The 13,999-nt window shown below is 34.5% G+C and overlaps 1 protein-coding gene across 2 annotated transcripts in view; it reads left to right on the plus strand.

The window, feature by feature from the left end:
* Positions 1-13,999, plus strand: part of LOC143255678 (cGMP-specific 3',5'-cyclic phosphodiesterase-like) — a 103,110-nt gene that overhangs the window by 66,693 nt on the left and 22,418 nt on the right. For both annotated transcript variants that reach the window (XM_076511726.1, XM_076511727.1), the window contains exons 8-11: positions 2,319-2,388; positions 5,473-5,547; positions 5,727-5,864; positions 8,732-8,875. In XM_076511726.1, coding sequence (XP_076367841.1) covers positions 2,319-2,388; positions 5,473-5,547; positions 5,727-5,864; positions 8,732-8,875 — 427 coding nt within the window. The remainder of the gene's footprint in view (positions 1-2,318; positions 2,389-5,472; positions 5,548-5,726; positions 5,865-8,731; positions 8,876-13,999) is intronic.

Below are 13,999 nucleotides of genomic sequence, written 5' to 3' on the forward strand. Positions count from 1 at the left end.
ATTAGAGGCTTGGTATTCATAAGATTGCCTGCATAAGGGTGAATTATGCACATTGTGTTATAACGTTTTAATGTCAAATGTTTAAACTCTCAAACCTGTCTCATTGGTTTTATACAGTTTTCAGTAAGAATAATATAGCATTTCACATGCACACTTTGCTTGTTGCACATCGCTGCCAACGGAACTTTTCAGTAAATATTAGAGCTCAGTAGGTCGTTATTTATATCGGTCATTTAAAATATAGTAATTCTTATGTTATATATTCGTCTTTAATGGTATATAAATATCATGCCAATAACAGTGAGTGATAGTGGGACCTCGTACGTCGTTGGTTCTAGCACCCAGATCCTAACCTTTCATTCAATCTGTGTCTTTGTTTTTAATTTTCAGTTTGTTTCGACTACGTCTGATACACGGATTATCCCTAATTTTTTTTTTTTTTTACTGCAGACATTTTTACCTCACAGTTATACCACTTATACTTTGGTATACGAGTTTTACAATATAGTTGTGCTGGCGTGTACGTCTAAAATAAAAATTGTTGTATTTTTACATAATTATCTCGTGAATGTGCAGAGCTGAGTAATTACTGTCCGCCTTTGATGTAGTGCAGATAACTGAAATATTACATATACTATGTGTTATAGGTAGCGCTTCGATCGAGGCTTTGTCTGTTGTAAACCCAGCCAACCTGATGAGATATGGTATTGTATACGAAAGATACCTTGGTACACATAGTGTGCAGTTAAAATACCATCGTGTTATTCTTACTGGATAAGATTTGATATAAATTATTATCAGTCTTATTATGATACAATACCACACAAATCATCGATCTACAAACACATTTCGCCAGCGCAGTCACTGTATACCATGAAAACAAATAAAAGATGTTATTTATATATTTTTAGATTTAGACATTCTTACCTGTTATTTGTCTAACCAAAAGTATGTAGAGGTTTATCAGCTTTTTTCCTGCATGACTAGAAAAGGCGACCTCCGTAATGTAATTCTATATTAATAACTACAGACAATTGTTTGTTTGTTTTGAATTTCGCACAAAGCTACTCGAGGGCTATCTGTGCTAGCCGTCCCTAATTTAGTAGTGTAAGACTAGAGGGAAGGCAGCTAGTCATCACCACCCACGGCCAACTCTTGGGCTACTCTTTTACCAACAAAAAGTGGGATTGACCGTCATATTATAACGCCCCCACGGCTGGGAGGGCGAGCATGTTTGGCGCGACTCGGGCGCGAACCCGCGACCCTCAGATTACGAAGCGCACGCCTTAACGCGCTAGGACATGCCAGGCCTGACTACAGACAAAGAATCGTTTAACCATATGTTCTCCATTACGGGTTCCGGTCTTATTTCGTTTGTTTTGGTTCAGCTTACACTTGATAGGTGTAATTCATTGAAATCAGTCTATCTTTGCATATTCAAGAATATAGTGGGCCAAAGCTTTCCTTTTCAATAAAATACATAAATCATATACTTAATGTGTACTGTAAATTTGGTTATTCTACTTTGTAATTAAGTATAAAATTGTTCTTAGGTATTAAAGCATGTGTTTGAATAGGACAGACAAACTTTAATAAACAACTACTTTATCTGGCAAAAAAACAAACAGATTAAACTATATGCTCGAGCCTAGTAAAATCCATCTGTTTCGCTATTTTTTACATGGAAGACATCCTCAAACAACCCTTGATTAAGGCATGGGATTGCAGGCTGAAGCCCAGGGTCTTACACTAATCAGGGGGTCTCAAGCTATAACTATAAATGTATTACACGTAGAGGTCCTATTTCGAGGGGGCTTTTATAAGTTGAAAAGCCTAGAGCCAATAAAACCCTTAATTCGGCCTTGCCCTCAAGTTTAAAATTAAATTAACCTTATTACATATTAAAACACCATAATCAGCGACTATAAAACACACAGTTAAACCGGTAAATAATAAAGGCTTTCGATGATTTTATTGTCTTAAAATGTTTGCATGCTCTACAGTAATTCCTGTACGCTGAATCCGCAAATGATACACAATTTTTTCCATCACATACAGACGTTTCATTTCTTGTGTACTTTACATAAGTGAATCATTTTCCTTGAAGTGGATGCTTAAAATGTTGACAACCACAGGACACAGATTTCTCTAGATCAGTCGTCAAACATAACAAACATAGTAATAAAAAATGTTAATTGTGGTAAAGAAAATAATAATTTGAACTAAGTAAGAGTTTTTTTTATTCCGGAAGTCGATACGTTATACACGAATGGATGTGAATTAAAGTAATGTCTGACTTTTGTTTTCGTTTCTTTAAGTCTTTCAGAACTCTCTGGTGATGAAGCCACTCACGTCTGCTTTGCTCGTCACGTGGCAGCTACGGGTCAAGTAAGAGCAATCATTTTTGAAAGTGTGTTGTCTGCATGCATTAACTGTAGGGCCAAGTACCTTTATTTAGTCATTAAATACTTATTGAATGAAGATATAGATGTGTAGTAAGTTTGCATATTTCCTGAAGAAATTTTATATTTGTAAATATATATACTAATATGCTAGAGGATAATTTGACTAATTTCTAATTTCAGTTTAAGTATAGATAAAGTATTAGTTGAGTGTACTGTTGATTACAAAACGTCTTTTGACGCACTGTAATACAATTATGTTTGTGTCGTTTAGCGTGTGATTGGTATTTCTAGCAAATGAGCATGTTTAACACTCACCAAGTGGTATGAGTTTAATTTAAGCATTACTATTGGATGTTGTTGTTTTTTCAATTAAGCACAAAGTTTAAGCACAAATTAAGCACAGACGTCCATGCTACCATAAAGTTCAATATGCTCTAAATAATACAACTTATTGTTTATTTTTGATGGGTCGCCGAATGAAGGTAAGGTACAAATGTTGTTTTCGCAAAGAAAGGTTTTCTTGGCGTACTAAAATTTATTTTTGAGGAAGCCACCTACTTTATATAACAAACAAGTCATATGCGTTTTATTTTAGCTTAAGGCCACACAGTGGGTTATGTAAGCTCAATCTAAACCCGGATTGTAGTGTTGTAAATCCGTAAATTTACCGATGGACGTAACAATAGAAGAGTCTAAAATGAAGATATAATGAAGTTGGTATGCTTGTGTTTTTTTTTCTTCTGAAATAAAAAATGAAATTATATCAAATTATGATTGTCAAACATTTGATTTGAATACAATACTTTTTATCTTATTTGTTTTTTTAAATACTGTAATAAATTGATTTGTAAAAGTCAGATGTACAGTTGGGCAGTCGGGTAGTAATTAGCTCCGCAGTGGCTCAGCGGTATGTCTGCGGACTTACAACGCTAAAAACCGGGTTTTGATACCCGTGGTGGGCAGAGTACAGATAGATAGCCCATTGTAGAACTTTGTGCTTAATTGAAAAAAACAACATCCAATAGTAATTGTTTAATAACCTAATAGTAGGAAAAATTATTAATTATTTTAAAACTATTTTGCAGTCTTTTTTAAATTCCATTTAGTTTTTAATACCCAATTCATCAACGAACATTTAACAAAAGTTGTGCTGGGCGTCTTCTCTTTTATTGAATTATATTTGGTTTAATTGTCGTATGAGTCAAGTCCCCAGTACCTCAGCGGTCAGCCTGAGGACTCAACCCGCTATAAACCGGGTTTCGATAATCGTGGTTGACACAGCACTTTGTGCTTAACAACAAATAAAAAATAAATATATCAAAATCAATTACACTGTTATATTTTGTAAAGACAAACAAAAAAAATCGAACATAACTGGCATGTACCGCTTACAATGTATAAGATTTACAACTATTCCCTATGGCACTCACAATGTGTGTGTGTATTTTTTTATAGCAAAGCCACATCGGGCGATCTGTTGAGTCTGCCGAGAGGAACACTTACAATGAATAAAATTTACAACTGTTTACTGCGCGTTATTAACAGTAACATTTTAAAAATTGGGAATAATTTTGAAATATGCTTTGCTAGCTAAAGTACTCACTATTCACGATGCGTATTTATGAATGTTTTCTTAAGAAAATTTCGTAAAACGTTCATAGAAGTCATGAAAATATTATGTTCTTTTCCTATTTTGTTTACAGCAGAGAAAAAGACAGCCAATTGTGTATGTTATAATTATCAATACTTTGCAGTAAGGGCCCGGCATGGCCAGGTGGTTAAGACCCTCGACTCGTAATTTGAGGGTCGCAGATTCGAATCCTCTTCACACGAAACATCCTCGTACTTTCAGCTTCTGGGGCGTTATAATGTGATGGTCAATCCCACTATTCGTTAGTAAAAAAGTAGCCCAAGAGTTGGCGGTGGGTGGTGATGACTAGCTGCCTTCCCTCAAGTCTTACACTGCTAAATTAGAGACGGCTAGCGCAGATAGCCTTTGTGTAGCTTTGCATGAAATTAAAAAAGCAAACAAACTTTGTAGTAAATGATAACCTATATGTAATCTTGTTATTTTATAATCATAATGGTTTATTGTGTAGAAAAGGTTGGAGAAAAGAAGGTTTGTTTTGGAATTTCGCACAAAGCTACTCGAGGGCTATCTATGCTAGCCGTCCCTCATTTAGCAGTGTAAGACTAGAGGGAAGGCAGCTAGTCATCACCACCCACCGCCAACTCTTGGGCTACTCTTTTACCAACCAATAGTGGGATTGACCGTCACATTATAACGCCCCCACGGCTGGAAGGGCGAGCATGTTTGGCGCGACCGGGGCGCGAACCCGCGACCCTCAGATTACGAAGCGCACGCCTTAACGCATTAGGCCATGCCAGGCCCGAGAAAAGAAGGACTAACTCCTCAACTTGAATATATGTATATATATATTTTTTTTACAATATGTACAGTAGAATATAAAGTGGTGCGGGGATCACCAGATTAATATGCACAGTATAATATAAAGTAGTTCGGGGATCACCAGATTAAAATAATTGTATTGATAAAACATAAAACAACGTTTCGGTCAACAACCGTTCATCAGGTTTCTAGTGAGAATAAAATTGTTAATGCAAGAGTCAGGTTGAAAGAACAAATAGCACGTGACTCCACAACAAGGCCCTAAGCTACAAAAGAGCTTAGTGAAGTAACATGAACCCAAACCAAAAAGAAAAGTCTGTACAAATAAATATAAGTCCGTGTTACTTCTTCTTTCAACCTAACCCTTATATTAGCAGTTTCATTCGCACTGGAAACATGATGGGCTGTTTCCCGAAACTTTATTTTCGTGTTTTATTAATAAAGTTATTCACCACTACCTTGCATCTTATTTTTCATTCTGTGATTTCCTTGCCTACACAATTATTTTATTATTAAAGCTAATTTTTTCGCATAGCTTGTTTTGTTATGTATTAATACTGAACGGTCATAACTTGCATGAGAAAATTAGTGTTAAATCAGATTTTATTACGTTTTACTTATTTTAACGTTTTGTAACTTTTTACTTCTTTCTTACAGACCTTCAACTGGACGGGGAATGAGACAGATTTTAATGCTATCAACACTGTTCATTACTCCTGCTGTGTTGATAATGTAAGTTGTAGTGATATGTTTCAGGTGGCAGATATCAGATAATACGAAAAAATGTATTATTCTATTGTTTGAATTCTTGATATAGTATTTCTGAGAGATGTTTGAAGTATGTAGCCTTACTTGTTTCCATAGAATGAGCGAATATAGTTAACAGAACGAACAAGCGATCTTTTCCATAGGTCAACAACACAAAGCCAAGGGTTCCCGTTTTGTCTCTGCCAATCTTCAACAATGAAGAAAACGTGATCGGTGTAGCTCAACTGGTTAATAAGATGAAGGGTGAACAGTTCACCAACGTGGACGTAAAAACAGTTGAGGTATGAAACGTATTTTGATAAATGTCATGTTAGATATGCTCTCTGATCTCTCTTACAGTGGCGAGGTTTTGTATAGACTTTACATTCTCACATTTGTTTTGGACCAGGTGTGTCCCAGCGGTAAGTGTGTCGGACTGTAGATCGAGATTCAATATGCCGCTCTAAACACGTGAAAACGTTATAATGGTAACAGTTAATACCACTTAGGTTAAAACTAGTCGCGTGACAGTGAATTCCACTATTCGATTACCAACCCCACGGGTCAACGTCGTTATATTAGGGATAGCTATGCCAGAATCATAGAGGTCTCTTAACCTGACTGCTTATACTATGCGTTGACTAATGAAAAAAACAAAACAAACACCACATTCGTTTTAGCTTACTATCTTTAAAATATACAAGTAGTATATTTTAATAATATCTACTGATAAACATTCGTGTTAATGTTTAATAATTAATTTGATTTGGTGGGTATAAATGCTTTTAAAAATAGTGCTAACTGAATGGTTTGCTAAAAGACTGGTAGTGTGGTAAAGACGTCACGTAATTTGAGCGTTTTCAATATTTTAGCGACACAAAGACTCGACAATTGCACAGAAAACGTATTTGATTAGGTTCATTCTATCTTTAAACTTTAATTGTAAACAATACCTGTAGTGACTGTATCTAGTGGTTAGTTGGCAGTATTCTCACGTATCATTACCCTTGATGTCTATCCCGTAGACAGTTGGCCATCTTTCTACAATATGCGGACAGTTGCTCTAGTGACTTTATCCCGATATAAGACGATTACCTTCCCACGTTTTATGAATAATAACTAGTGAGTGACTGTATCCCAAACTAAGTTCGCTGTCTTCCCTAGGTTTATGATCAGTTATATTATTGTTGTGAGTGTATCCCTTAGTTGATTATCTCCCCACTCAGGTGTTGTTACTCAGGTTGGACATGAAAAATAGAGAAGGTGTTATCCTTAGACCGTTCTCGTCGATTAAAGAATACAGTTTGATATTAAACGTTGCGTCTGTGTTTTGCTATTATTATTCACAACATATTTGTGGGTCATACACCATGAATACATTTTATCGCTATACCCACGTTCGTATATCCTGAATATTTTTTATCTCTCTCTTCACGTACACACCCTGAATGTACTTGATCCACGTATTTGTCATTTTTCTGTTGTTCTGTGGAGTCGCATCGGAAACATCAAGGTGTACTGGTTTGCATTATACATTTCATTTAGTGTTACCGTTAGTTATAGGACAATAATGTACTATAATGTACTAGCCAAGTTAGCTGCATTAGCCTGAAAGTGAACTGTCACAAACTAACTAATGTACTACGAATTTCGGTTTCAGTAAACACTTTCAACTCTTTGCTAACAAACTTATGATGATTTTAATTTTCTCAGTAGTAATGAAAAGAAAGTATCCTGTTATCTGATTCTTTCGTAATCTTTAATGAAAGTGTTTAAACTTACATATAGTGCTTGTTTAAACTTTTGATTTGTTGTCTAAATAAAGATTTAAGGTGTCTATTTTCACAGTGAAGGCAAATCAGAATTTTCTCTTCCTATTTTTATTTGTACGTTTACAGTTAAGCACAAAGCTACAAATTGGACTATTTATGTTTGATCACCACGGGTATCGCAACCCAGATTTTAGCGTTACAACTTCATAGACTTTCCGTTGTACCTCTGGAGAGCAAGTTCCTGTTTAAAGTTGCTAGTATTTTGTTGCATGTCTAAGAAGAAAATTTAGTTGCTAAATAAAGAGCAGGTTAATCCAGAAAAACAATAGTTAATATTATGTGGTGCTAAACTTGATAAATAAGTGGTTAAAAGATCCTAACCCTAATTCTAATGTGTTCTTACATAACTAAAATTTATGCTTAATTACACTTCACAAACTTATTTCTCTTCACATCGTAATAATTTTTATCAAGCAATTTGTTAATGTAAATAGTGTTTCAACCAGTACCGTTTGTTATATTCCAGCTGGCTTGAGTGCTTATCTATGGATATGAGTTACAAGCGTGATTAAGATATTATTGTACACCGTTCTTTAATATCACTCGGAAGTACTTATTTATATTTATTACACCTAAGGTAATTTTAAAGCCCCTAGCATAGTTTCTTAAAATTGTTTTTTTTAACCAAATGCTAGAAAAAAACCTAAAATTATATTCTGCTGTGTGTCACATAGAAATATTCTTAGCGCTTAAAAACAAAATTACATTTATTTTTCTGTTTCTCAACTTAACTGTAGCTTCCCATACAGTTGAAAGGTAATGGCTGCTGTTATAAATTACCTAACTAATTGAAGGTTTATTTCCACCTTCAAGGATTCTTTTGTAATAAAAGTATAATATCAATTGAATAAAAAATTCAGTTTTCAAGTATTTTATTAACTTAAATAAAAACATATTTATACCTTACCCTTAAAAACGTTTGCGAAATCTCATTAATAACAAAGTGTTTTACAGTTAGAGAATATTTGGTATCTGAGTATTTTGCTTTTAAAGCAATGTGAAAATACACTTCGAACAAACTAGTTAGAGAATACTTAGTTACACTTTATTAAACATGAATAAAATAGTTTTTTTCCCGTGATGACGAGAAAACCCACTTGTAAAGAATTATATATTTAAAAACGGCTGGTAATAGTGCTTTCTCTACCCATACTAGCCGTTTTTAAATATTTAAGTTTTTTTTTCTTAATAAACTGCTGACAAGGTTTGTACTCTCAGAACCAAATATCTTGAGGTCATTTATCTCTGTTATTTCGAAACCAGTTATGAAGTGTTCAGAAATTCATAGTCTTATTGATGTATTCCATACTGTAAGTTTTTGCAATTTATTTTTTCAGGCTTTTTCGATATTTTGTGGTTTGGGAATTCACAATACCCAAGTTTATGAAAGCGCTATGAAGTTAATGGCCAAACAACGTGTAGCTCTAGAAGTTTTATCTTACCACGCTTCTTCATCAGTGGAGGAGACCACCAGACTAACAGTGAGTCTATTAAGTTCTGATTGCCAACTGTTTAAATATTAAATTTATTTTAAATGAAACTCCAATCACAGTGTAATTTCTAGCGAGCGAAATGTGTATTGGTCAGTTGAGATACGTGTTCGTAACTGCGTGATATTATGATTTGCTCGAGGACGAAGCGTTGTACAGGTTCTCACTTTGTTTTGCAGAATATGTGTATTTTTTCTGGAGGCTGGAAGCAAAGGTGTTATTTGTTTCCTTTTATTAATAATATAACATTCTAGTTTTGATCAACGGTATTTACATTATATTATGATAATCTGTATTATTGTATCATGTTTTCACCTAGAAGTACTTACGAGTCATTAGATAGGAAGTTATGTGTATATTGTAATTGAGCTTTCAGATATGTTGTTTCTATGGCAACATGGAATGAATATAGTAAAACATCAAGCATGGCTGTTGTCATTTCCCAGGTGATTACATGCAGATTATTCCACTGTTAGAAAAGAGGAGATTAATATATATATATCTGTGTGTGTGTGTGTGTGTGTGCATTAATTATTACCAAGTGATACCAACAATAATTTTGATGTCGGTGTTTCATATAACACTCCCTTCACGATATAATAAATTATTTCAACTTTTAAAGATATTGCTGTAAACAGCCTCATCACAACTCACTATTAAATATTTATCATATCACAAGATTTGCCTGTTGTTGTTGTTGTTTATTGTTAAGCACAGAACTATATATTGGGCTGTCTTTGCTATGTCCACAGTAGATATAGAAATCCAATTTCTAGAGTTATAAGCCTACAGTCTTACAGCTGATCCACCGTAGCTAGGGAGAAGGTTTTATCTATACATAATTATCACTTATGATGTTGATTCAGAATTTCTGTATCTATATATGCTAAGGTCAAATATTTAGCCTTTATGAGTTTGATGTTACCATGTGATAAGCATGTCGGATTACGGATGGAGTCTATTAAATATAATCCTCAGTTTCATCTATCATCGTGTTATAAAAGTGACACTTAACATCATAATTCGTTTTTTTTAAAAAAAACAACAGACAAATTCCTTATGGTGATAGATATTTCTACCTCTCTGCCTTAATCTTAAGAGTTTCTCTGGTCAAGCCGTTTAACCAATGTGTGCATGAGATATCGTTTAGGATAAATTTTCCATTTTTTAACCTTTGCAGTTTTCATCATTAATATGCTTTGTTTACTTGTAATATGTTAATGATAATATGTATTTATATGTCAGGTTTAGCAAGTAGAAATTGACTATTCAAAATTAAGGCATTATGTCACCACGTTCGGTAACATGACGCTATAAATGTTATTTCTTATCTGCAAGGGCATCAATAGGTGCTATCGAAAAGATTCTTATCCTGGACCACAAGAAGCTGCTGGTACTCAAGATAATTAACCGTAATTTACACATAATATGACTAAGATAAATTATGGGCACTGTGAAATACATTCGAGGCATGAATCTCGTGGGAAGTGCCCAGTAACACTCCTGTTCAACCAAATCAGGATAATCATCTGATTTGAAAGAAATTTAGGCTTAATGCTTTAGAACTCAATAATATTGTTCATGATAATTTTAGAATAAATTTAATATGTCATCCTTACAAAATGTTTCATTGGAACCTATCATCGACCATATTGTCCTCCAGAAGCATAGCAGTATATCTGCGGACTTACAACTCTAGAAACCGGGTTTCAATACCCGTGGCGGGCAGAACATAGATAGCCCATAGTGCAGCTTTGTACTTAACTTCAAAACAAACAAATGAACCACATTTATAGATTTGTGGATTGAAATGGTCGAGTTATGTATAACCGTTATCTAAGTTTGAGAATCAAGTGCTGTAACCACCTACCCACAATCTAAGGACCGTGGGTTCGAATTCCCTTCACGCCAAACATACTCCCCCTTTTAGGTGTGGGGACGTTATAACATGCAGTAAACCACACTATTCTTTGGTAAAAGAGTAGCCCAGGTGTTGGCGGTAGGTGGCGATGAATAGCCGGCTTTCCTCTAGTCTTTCACTGGTAAATTTAAGAGGCTAGCACATATAGCTGTTGGTGTAGCTTTGCACAAAATTTGAAACAAACAAATCTAAGTTTGTACTGGATGTGGACCATCCAGATGATAGTTATAACTCAAGAATCGCGCGCATGTGTACAAAGAAATATTTGCATAAAATGTTAAAAGTCTACAACCCGAGAGCGTCGTTATAGAATTTTTATTAATTTTTAACTTGGTAGATTGTAAGTCCGCAGTAACTGAATAGATTTAAACTTTCTGTAGATACTCATTTCTTATAAAATACACTTTCTCAAGTACTTGTTTCCGGTAAAAAAATGGAGACCACGAAAATTTTGGAAGATTTGAGGAAATTGTATGGGTTACTCATATTTAAGATGAAAAAAAATTTAGAAGACAAACTAAATTCGTTGAGCTAATTTTTTTTCTGGGATGAGAGTAATTTTTGGAACGTGGAGAAAACAGAAAAGGGTAAATAATCAAATACTCAATAAACGAGGTACAGATTGGATGCCAAACTGTATCTTATATATAAAGTATTCAAGTCAGCACAGGGTAAAGGGACAGCAGGAAGCATTTCCTTTAATCCTAGCGCTGCCGAAGGAATCCATAATTATCTCTTCAGCTTTTTAAATTCTTTTTTAAACTGGTTTTATACTGAAATGTTTGAGTGCATACAAATCACGAAACAAAAATTGAGTTAAAATCCTATGAGTACTTCTAGTTAATCCTACTAGTGCTGCTAGAGTTGTCTATGTATTTTACACAGAAAATAAGTAATTTGCCTTTTTTTTTCTTGTATGCCAATTTCTTCTTTAACAGTAAGTGCTATAGAAAGTATTATAGAATACTGAAGATATCCCTTTAAGAATCAAAAGTTGTTTATAAATTGCAATGTTCCCTTTCTTTATTTTTTATTAAATCCTTAATAACGTCATAACATGGTAATTAGATTTGTGGAAAGTAATATTGACACATTTAACTGGTCAAATACTCGTGTTTTGTAAATTAAAAGCAAAGGTCCACGAAAAAGTGAAAATGTGTTCTATTTCACTATCTTTTCCAGCTTTGTTATGGGGGGAATGCTAAAATCAAATGGCCCTTGTATACCTTTCGACAGTTTCCAGTAAACATATTAAAAATGACTGTAATGGAGCCAGCCAGCAACTTCAGGTGATGAATGCTAACACACACCGAATCTTCTTTATAGCAGAGCAATACAATAAGTAAACGCTACTGGTAGTAGATGGTATAAAAACAAGTCGGTAACTTGAATATTAACACGGGTTGTGTTGTTATGAGACGCTTACATTAATATATTGCTTATAAGCTAAATAGAGGTAATGCTAATTCAGAATATAATCCTTAAACAACTAGCACCATAATTTGAGACGAGTCCCTCTTTGGTGGTCAACTCAGGCTCTTGGATTGTATGGAGATTGTAGACGTACAATAACAACATTAGAATGTAACCAATGATCTTAGCGAGAACGTGCGTGATTGACAGTATCTGAAATTTCACTGCAGTCAATTATTTGTTGAGGACGTTTTTCAAGAGCTCTTTCTAATCCATTCGGATAACTTAAAACACTTTTCCATAATAGTAAAGAAACATCAGTTTTGGATAAAATAATTGGTAATTTACTTTTAAAACAATAAAACATTAAATATTATTAAATGTTAGCGTTTTAAACAGGTGGATCTGGAATAAAGGCCTTTTACCTCTGAAAGCAGATACACTTTTCGAAAGCTCTAGGGTTTATTTCGTTTGTTTTTTTATCAGTGTTAAAATTTCGACATATTTTGAGAAATTGCCGTCTTATTTTTGCGCGATAACATAACGACAGAGCATGAATTTATTGAAAATATCGAAAACTTACTGGGAAGAATTTTTGTTATGTTAAAATCTAAACACCCATTTGTGTTCTAATACGTGTGTGTTTGGAAAGGAAAACGTAAGTTAATTTCCACTTGCTATGTGGAAGACCGTAACTAACACGTCAACTTTATTTACATGCTTTAAATTAATATTTCTTGTGATCGTATTATACGGTGAAACGGTATTATAATCTGTCCAGTGGTTGTATATAACTTGAATACAACAAGTTTAAAGCTGACGTTTCTTTCGGGGTCGTCTGTAACATTAAACCTACAAGAACTAGACCATTTTAACAGAAAAGTTTCTCAGCAGGTTAATTGAATTCAAAATACGTTGTGTGACATTTCCTGTGCTTTTAGTCTCTTGAGATTTTCATTTACATATTTTAATTCGAAATAGGAAGAGTTGGAAAGTGAAAAATTTAAGGAAGTTTCAAATTATTAATACGGAATACGCGTGTTCAACATACATACACACGTGCACTCACGCGCACACTATTTTGCAACGATCCTGAAAGGTTTATTTCTTTGTTTCTGTGTTAATGATAATTAACATACAATTTCTGACTCAACGTCAACAGAAAGGGCAAGACACTTGGTAAGAACCATATTTAGCATTTAGTCTGTCTTTCTTTCCTAAAGGCCCGGCATGGCCTAGCGCGTAAGGCGTTCGACTCGTAATCTGAGGGTCGCGGGTTCGAATCCCGAACATGCTCGCCCTCCCAGCCGTGGGGGCGTTATAATGTGACGGTCAATCCCACTATTCGTTGGTAAAAGAGTAGCCCAAGAGTTGGCGGTGGGTGGTGATGACTAGCTTCCTTCCCTCTAGTCTTACACTGCTAAATTAGGGACGGCTAGCACAGATAGCCCTCGAGTAGGTTTGTGCGAAATTCCCAAAGAAACAAACTTTCTTTCCTAAAATCTGCAGGAATATTCATTATATTGTATGAGGAATTCAGAAATGTACACCGATCTATAACTTTATAATATTCCAAGAAGTTATTATTATTTTTTGTCAGTTGAGCTAGTTGATTCTTTTATTTATGTATTTTTCCTTTGGTCAGATAATGGCTGTAGTACATTGTGTATGAAACAATTACCATTCCCGAACGTTTTGTGAAACGTATAAAGATCTGCTGAGGCAAATATCTAGAATTTCTGAATGACTGATCTTTTCTGAATGCAAACGAAGCTGGATTC

Source organism: Tachypleus tridentatus, chromosome 7, assembly GCF_004210375.1.
Source record: "Tachypleus tridentatus isolate NWPU-2018 chromosome 7, ASM421037v1, whole genome shotgun sequence".
In the NCBI taxonomy this organism is placed as follows: domain Eukaryota; kingdom Metazoa; phylum Arthropoda; class Merostomata; order Xiphosura; family Limulidae; genus Tachypleus; species Tachypleus tridentatus.